The sequence below is a fragment of the Adiantum capillus-veneris genome, chromosome 21, assembly GCF_014529385.1.
Source record: "Adiantum capillus-veneris isolate H3 chromosome 21, ASM1452938v2, whole genome shotgun sequence".
NCBI classification, from domain to species: Eukaryota; Viridiplantae; Streptophyta; class Polypodiopsida; order Polypodiales; family Pteridaceae; genus Adiantum; species Adiantum capillus-veneris.
Window position 1 is genome coordinate 26,802,680 of NC_140951.1, and position 7,637 is coordinate 26,810,316.

General features: G+C 41.8%; 1 protein-coding gene across 4 annotated transcripts; it reads right to left on the minus strand.

The window, feature by feature from the left end:
• Nucleotides 1–2,649: 2,649 nt before the first annotated feature.
• Nucleotides 2,650–7,344, minus strand: LOC147430681 (pentatricopeptide repeat-containing protein At3g09040, mitochondrial-like). Of its 4 annotated transcripts, none has more exons than XM_086493269.1 (3): nt 7,163–7,344; nt 6,397–7,076; nt 2,650–6,300 (listed from the first exon to the last, which is right to left on the minus strand). In XM_086493269.1, the coding sequence occupies exon 3, from the start codon at nt 5,989–5,991 to the stop codon at nt 3,505–3,507; it is 2,487 nt and encodes an 828-aa protein (XP_086349395.1). In that variant the 5' UTR covers nt 5,992–6,300; nt 6,397–7,076; nt 7,163–7,344; the 3' UTR covers nt 2,650–3,504. The 4 variants fall into 4 exon arrangements, with proteins under 4 accessions (XP_086349395.1, XP_086349396.1, XP_086349397.1 ...); XM_086493270.1 differs by having other exon boundaries at nt 2,650–6,151; nt 7,163–7,343; XM_086493271.1 differs by having other exon boundaries at nt 2,650–7,069.
• Nucleotides 7,345–7,637: the final 293 nt, after the last annotated feature.

Consider the following 7,637-nt stretch of genomic DNA (forward strand, 5'->3'; position numbering starts at 1 on the left):
TGACGTGCAATAGCTTGGTGGTAAGGCTTCCCCATGGGAACCATGAGGTCATGGAGTCAACCCCGTGCAATGGGTGACCTAGAGTTGATGTAGGTGGTGAACTTGGAATGAATTAGGGATGCCATGTTTTTGCACCCGTGGAGAATTGGATGGTAAAGATCAACCAATGATTTGGGACACATGATCATAGATAGTGACGAGGTCAAGTCATCCCAAAAGCCATGGAGAAAAGAGAATTCCAATGACATCAGCATGTCTTCCATATATTCACAAATGGAAACCAAACCATATAAAATGTACAACAAATTTTGACCCTCACATGGAAAAGCCTCAAATACCTTACATGCAAGTCTAAAGAGTAAAATTATGGAACCGGCAATCAACTTTAACCGATGCAAAAAAAGGTATAAAAAGTATCTCTATTACCTATTAAGTTGAAATTTTCATTCATCTTAGTGGATGAGAGATTTCGAATCAAGTTACCCGGTGATGTTTTGACTAAGACTCGAATGAATTTGGGGGGTGACTAGTTTATGAGTCTCATAGTAATTACATAAGATTTAATCTAAGAGAGTTGACCTATCTATGTTGTGCCACTCATGTGAACTAAGTGCAAACTAGGTTTGAATTACCTAGGAATGGCAAAGTAAAGCAAAGCAAAAAATTGCAACACTAGACCCCCTTGTGCTTTGTGAGGAATAGACAAGTCGAGACAAACCATTCTTGGAAGAATGGAAAGCATTACAATTTTATGATTGTCTTGTATAGCATATGGGCTCCCTAGTAAACTAAGTCGGTCTCTTCTATCGCCAAAGATGTTGTTCATTGTTGTGTTCAATCAGCATAAGCACATCATGCAAAGGAGTTTTTGCTACCACATGGTCTTGGTATCTTGGTAGTAATATCTAACTTTTAATAATACTCCCACTGATTTTTGTAAAATAGCATTCAAGCCTCTTCATGAAGCCTTGAATAGTCAACTGATTACTTTCCTCTACAGACAATGCCATTAGTTTGATTTTAAATAGTCAAGGTTGTCAAATAAATAACATAAAGTAGGATAGACTAAGGTGAGCATATAAATAGTTATTTCTTTCAATTATAGTAGAAAAGTGTCCACGAAATAGATGAAAGGAAAAAAGTAGCATTGAACACAATTCAAACAACCAATGTCCGTTTTTCTTCACAAAGAATTATCCCTCCATCTACCAAGATAGACTATCTTTAAACATTCACAATAAATAAGTTACTTTGTGTTGTGAGCAAATGAGTTTCTCCTTCTAGTTTAGCAAAATCCATATGCACGTCGTCCAAGCAGATCATTGGACCAGGCCTTATTTTCTTACTCAGACTAAGTTATCTGAGAGACACATGTGATGGACGAACACTTCGTCAATGTTCCATTTTCGGATTGTGCATGTGGAAGACAAAAAGAATATGTTGGTTGGTGCATTATCACGAAAGCCACAAGTATCAGCAGTGTCTATTTGATATCATTATGAGCGGGGGAAGATGAAGATTTTGTAAGAATATATGATCCGCTGACTAAACTAATGACATGAACATTAGTTCTCAAGGATGGTTTCCTTATGATGCAAGATAGACTATGTGTCAGGAAGCAAATTGAGACAACAAAAACAACAAAAACTTTTTTCCACTGGCCTACTTCGAGACAAGATGTCAATGAGTTAGTGAGAGCATGCATAAATAGCTTTGTTCAATATGCAATCTCAGGAGTGAGGAGATTTATGCACAGACTAGAGTCTACGCATTGGAAGGTAGTTAAGTGGATCTTTCGCTACTTGAGTGGCACTATACATCGTGGGTTGTTTTATCCGAAGGGGGGTCATTGTTACCAGACTTACATTGTTCTTTCATATGTGAATTGAGCTAGTTGCTATGACACACAAATGCCCATTAGTGGTTCTTATTCCATGCTCGACAATTCATGCATGTCTCAGTTGACATTCCTAGACGTCCATTCATGAATTTCTCTAGATCATACTATTAGATGATTTAACTATAGATGCCAATTCTCCAAATTCAAAATAGCTAGAACTAGCCACATTTCTCGCTTCACGCAATTCAAAACTTATATTTAAAAAACAGAAATTTATGATTCCACCTTGCAACATACATATTGGACAACGACTGACCTACCTATTTATGTCAAACCATTTCTCCATTTTTATATTTCTTTCTCCAACTCTTCCCAATTAAACACATCGTGATCCTTCACCATGTATTGCTTGTATGCATTGATAAACTTTGTTTTCACAAAATATTTGTGCAAACATGTGAATTGAGAATTGTTGAAACAAGGATCTTTTAACATGGCCCTGTGGCAAGTTGAGACCCTCTCGTAGCCAAACTTTTGTTCAATTGCTGACAAGAAGTGTTGTGCCTTTGAAAAGCCACAAGAAGTCTGATGACTTAGCATCTACAATACGGCGATGAATCAGGCGGTTCTCTGTGCACAGAGCGGATGTTGTAGCTTGCAAGCCTACTGGTGTGATTAGAGATGGGACATATCATGGCACCTAGCAATACTCAGACCATAAACATAACAAAGTTAACAGCCAAATGAAGACTGTCACACCTCAATTCGTCTCCGCTGTTGTGTGAGATACATTACCCCAAGCCTGCATCAAGACAATAAAAGCCTTGGACTGCAATAAACATAAGAGTCTCAAGAGCTTGATCTTTGCAAAGCTGACGCCCAAAATTGAGGCAAACTACAATGCCATTCTGATAGGATATGACAGCGGCACACCTAAGAGGCATTGTCCAAAGTTCAAACAACTAAACTCATTCAATGGAAGCCTAGTTAGATTACACATGAAGCCCAGAAGGATGTAACATTTTGTGTGTTTGTGTGTGTGTTAAGTGTTAATTTTGGTCCCACGCGCGGAGGATTGGGGGTGGTTCACAGTATAATGGCAGCCCCCCAATAATAATGCTCACTTATCCGCCAGCAGTAGGTTTGATTTTTCTGCTAAATTTCAAGTCACTAACCCACTTTGAACTCTGTGCTAATTACAACAACACTTGCTCCCCTTGATTTTGACACAGATAACACAATATAGTTTTGAAGGAGCTGCAATCTCATATGTTCAGCAAGATGATGTAGTTTGAGGGAGGAAATAATTAAATAAATTCTTTTTGACGTGTTTGGATCTACTGTACAAGCAACAGGCAATTCTTACCTGCATAAAGGTCTCTACAATTTAACACATGAAGCAATCCTGCTTCGACCATAGATTTTGCATCAAAAGCAAATGTTCTTGCAAAAGAAGTCCACTTTTGCTGTCCATCCTACCTGCACTCAGTTAGTTTACATAGCTTTGTACAATTACGTACGAGATCATTCAGGCATTGAATTCAGACTTTTGCCATTACCACAGTTCATGCATTGCCTGTTGAAAAATACTGGCCTTCCATGTTAGAGTGCGTGCACACCTGAGCACATAGCTAGAAGCATCAACAGACTCCACCTATGTTGCTTCAATGTAACATATTTTGATAGGTCCTGCAGCTAGTCAATATAGACAGCTGAGCTACCTCATCGGAAAACGATGGTACAGCTAAACACATGTCTTCAGCTTCTCTCAAGTTTCCTGAGCGCCCTAAGATGTCAATCATGCAGCTGACTTGCTCCATGCCAGGTAATGTGTCATACTTCTCAATCAGGGACTTGAAATGGAAGCTACCTTCTTGTACAAGCCCTGTATGACTGCAAGCTGCCAGGATATTTGTAAAAAGGACCTCGTCTGGGGCCAAACTTTGCAGTTGCATATCTTTGAATGCTTGCAGTGCTGACTCAATATGGCCATTCCACGTGTATCCCGCAACCAATGCTCCCCACGCAATCGCATCTTGACGTGGTAAACTATCAAAGACTCTGCGTGCTTCCTGTAGCCTTCCACACTTTGCATACATGTTGAGGAGGGTGCTGCCCATTGCCACATCTTGTCGAGTAGCATCCCTGATAATCTGGTCATGTATCAGCCTTCCTTGCTCAATGGCACCTAAGGAACCACAGGCTTTCAAAACAGACAAAAGAGTGGCTTCAGTTGGTTCTACTCTTTCATGGCCCGATTTCTCATATAATTCAAGAGCAGTAACATTAAGCCCATGCTCAACATACCCTGTTATTATTGCTCCCCATGATATGCTGTCACGATTTGGCAGTAAAGAAAACACTTTGTGCGCATCCTCAATGACCCCAATCTTGGCATACATGTCGACCAACTTGTTCCCAATGATGACATCAGCGTCAAATCTGTTACGGATGATATTTTCATGTATCAGTCTACCCTTCTGTAGGTTGCGGGCACTAGTACATACTTTCAGAATTGAAGAATAAATCACATCGGTCAGCTTGCCCTTCGGCCACATCATGTCAAAAATACTGAATGCATAATCAAAATTGCAACGCTCTGAACAACGAGCTAAGACCGATGCCCAAACATTTACATTTCTCTCAGACATCCTAAATACACTCTGGGCATCCTCGAAGTTTCCACACCTAGCATACATATCCGGAAGCATGTTTTCAACGGACTCCGCCTGAATGCCAAGTTCTGTAATAATAGTGTGTACCAACCTACCATGTCTGTAGTCATTATCATCACCGCATACTTTGAGCATACAAGTCAGTATGGAGATGCCCACAGCAACTCCCTTGAGATACATCTCCTGAAAGAGCTGCAAGGCAATATTGCCAAGCCCGTGCGCAGTATAGCCTGCAATGAGCGCACCCCAAGAGACTACATTGCGGTCCTGCAGCCTATCAAAAACTCTGTGTGCTTCTTGCAAGCTCCCACATTTAGCATACATGTCGACAACAGTATTCCCGACAGCTGTGTCCAGCTCATATCCGCATCTAATGATTTGATCATGTAGCATTCTTCCTCTGAAAGTAGCCTTGCCTGCGACACAAGCTTTTAACATGATCAAAAAAGTAGCCTTGCACGGTTGAAGACCCTCTTGCTGCATTTCATGAAAGAGTTTAAAAGCAATATCACTGGGCCCATGGACAGCGTACCCTGCAATCAACGAACCCCAAGATACGACATCGTGCGTTGACATACCTCCAAACACTGTATGTGCTTCCTCAATGCTACCACATCTGGCATACATATCAACAAGAGTGTTCTGGACAACAATGTCCGATTGCAGCCCACTTTTTATGATATAACTATGTATAAGCCTCCCTTCAATCAACTGACCTGTCTGGCTACAAGCTTTTAAAGTAGACGAATATATTATCAAGTTAGGGTCAATGTTCTCAACCTGCATTCTTTCAAAAAGTTTGAGAGCCTGAACTCCATGGCCATGCTGTACATACCCAGCCAGTAAAGCGCCCCAAGCAACCACAGTTCTGTTCTCTTGAGTATCAAACACCTTCAGTGCTTCTTCCAAATTCCCACATTTACAATACATGTCAAGAACAGCATTTCCAACATTGGAGTGTGAATGCAATCCACTTATCACAATATGGTTGTGGATAATCATGCCCTGGCAAGTGACTCTCATATCACAGCAAGCCTTCAAAGTGCATAAGAATGTTACAACATCAGGCTGGAAGCCCTTCTGTTTCATTTCATGGTACAATTCAAGGGTCTTGGCGCTCCTTCCAAGGCCTGAGTGGGCTGAGATAATTGCATTCCAGGTGTAGATACTCGGTTTCAAGACCTTATGGAATGCCTCACATGCATCTGACAGCTGCCCGCAAGCTGCAAACATGCGTATAAGATGGTCATTTAAACATGTGTCTGAAGTGAGTCCATTAATAGCCATAAAGGAGCTTAACTTTCTGCCAGTGGCAAGGTCTTTATATTTGGTGCATTCTTTGAGCAGATTATGAAGAATCTGACTTGTGGCCTCATGTCTGCCTTCGTCTAAAAGATCCAGGGTTTGCAAGATGTTTTGCCTTCGACATCCAAGAGAAGTACATCTGAAGTCCATTGCTTCATGTCTTTCGAGCATCCACTAAAAGGTCTTTAATTCAGCAAAGGACATCCATTGATTCAAAACATGGTAGATGTGACAGCCACAGCACAAATCCTACTATGCTTCTTAGAAACCATAAGACAATTGTCTTAGCCATCCTTTTATATGTATGTTGAGGATCAGCTCGCTAAATTGACTGATTGACACAACACAACAGCAATAACCAGAAAGAAAAAGAAAAAAAAATTGAATACCCAATGGTGAACACACCCCCCATGCAAGATACAACATTCACTGAAAACCTATAAACAGTCACAATGCACCTGTTGGGTTTTGGGGTTTTACCTGTGAAATAAAAATCTGCAATTTCACAAAGTTGCAAATTTTGTAATAGTTTAGTTATAATTTCTCAAAAGATCTGTGTAAAGTTTCGAAAAAAACCTGTAAAATTTCAAGAGCCCAATTTTTTCACTCTGCTTATAGAAATGATCGTTGAGAACAATGAAGAAGGGTTGCAATTAAAAAGGGTGTTGCACGAGAAGAGGGCCCAGCATGTAGGTGTATGACAGTACTGCATTTTCATGCTTCCGCTTCAACATTCAGCTTCCATCAGAGGAATGATCTACAAGCAGGGGTACGTGACCTGTAGTGCAAATACACCATCCTGATCTTTGAGCTTCCATTGCAAGCTGCAGAGGCCTCAAAGTCTCAGATGTTTCGAACATCCCAAGTATGTCTATACATGAGGAAGGAACGCCTTCACGCGTACAACAGCGACCAAAGCTCTGTGAGTCTATCAAATTCTTCATATTTGCCAATAAACTCGACAGGAAGTTTTAGCTGCACTGCACTTGATCAGTCGCAATTCACAGCCGAGCACAGCTGTCTTTCACTCTTCTTCTCTTCTCCTGGGATTGTTTCCGTCTCTCCTCGCCGGTCTAGTGGTTGCATCAACCGTGTGGAACTCAGGCGGGAGTTGCGATGATATATGGGCGGTCCGCACACCACACGGTGCGTTCCTAAAGGAACTGCAAAACTGTGCAAACGTTGCATCTCAGGCATCCTCAAAAACAGGCCAACATTTGCACGGAGAGTCCTGCGCCTAGCAGACGACCTGTAAACTGGCAGCGCAGAGATGCATCACACGAGTCACCGGGAGCTTGTAAGCTGTGAAATCAGCATCTTGTTTTTAGCACAAGAAACTCACCGTGGGAAGGTTGCCGCAGCGGCAAATCCGTCTGATGTGGCCACCCACCACATCTTCAACGCAAGAGGCCACGGCGTCTATAGAGAGGGAGTTGTGTAGCAGTGTTCAACACTATTCGACACGGGTTATTGAATACCTATGGCCTAGGCGGGGGGATCGACGACGGAGAAGTTCAGACACGTAAACAGAGGCACGGGTGTCCGATGAGAAAAGGTAATCAAGGCCACAAAAAGTAAACAAGGACATGGGAGGGATGAACAAAAGGTAACTTTATAAACATCTGGACTTAGGCCTACATTAGTTTCAACAACCCATATGCGCCCGTGTGGTTGCCACACCAAGCTCCCACTGATGTCGTATTGGGTTCAAATCTCATCTCCTACCACACATTGGCTTTTTTTCTGCACCCTTACTTTGCCCCGAGATTTGTGCACTTCACCCTCCGTCGTCGATCCCACTGCCCATGGGCATTTAA

Coding starts and splice junctions, on each gene's coding strand:
- LOC147430681 (XM_086493271.1), bottom strand. CDS start 5,991: ATGCTCGAAAGACATGAAGCAATGGACTTCAGATGTACTTCTCTTGGA.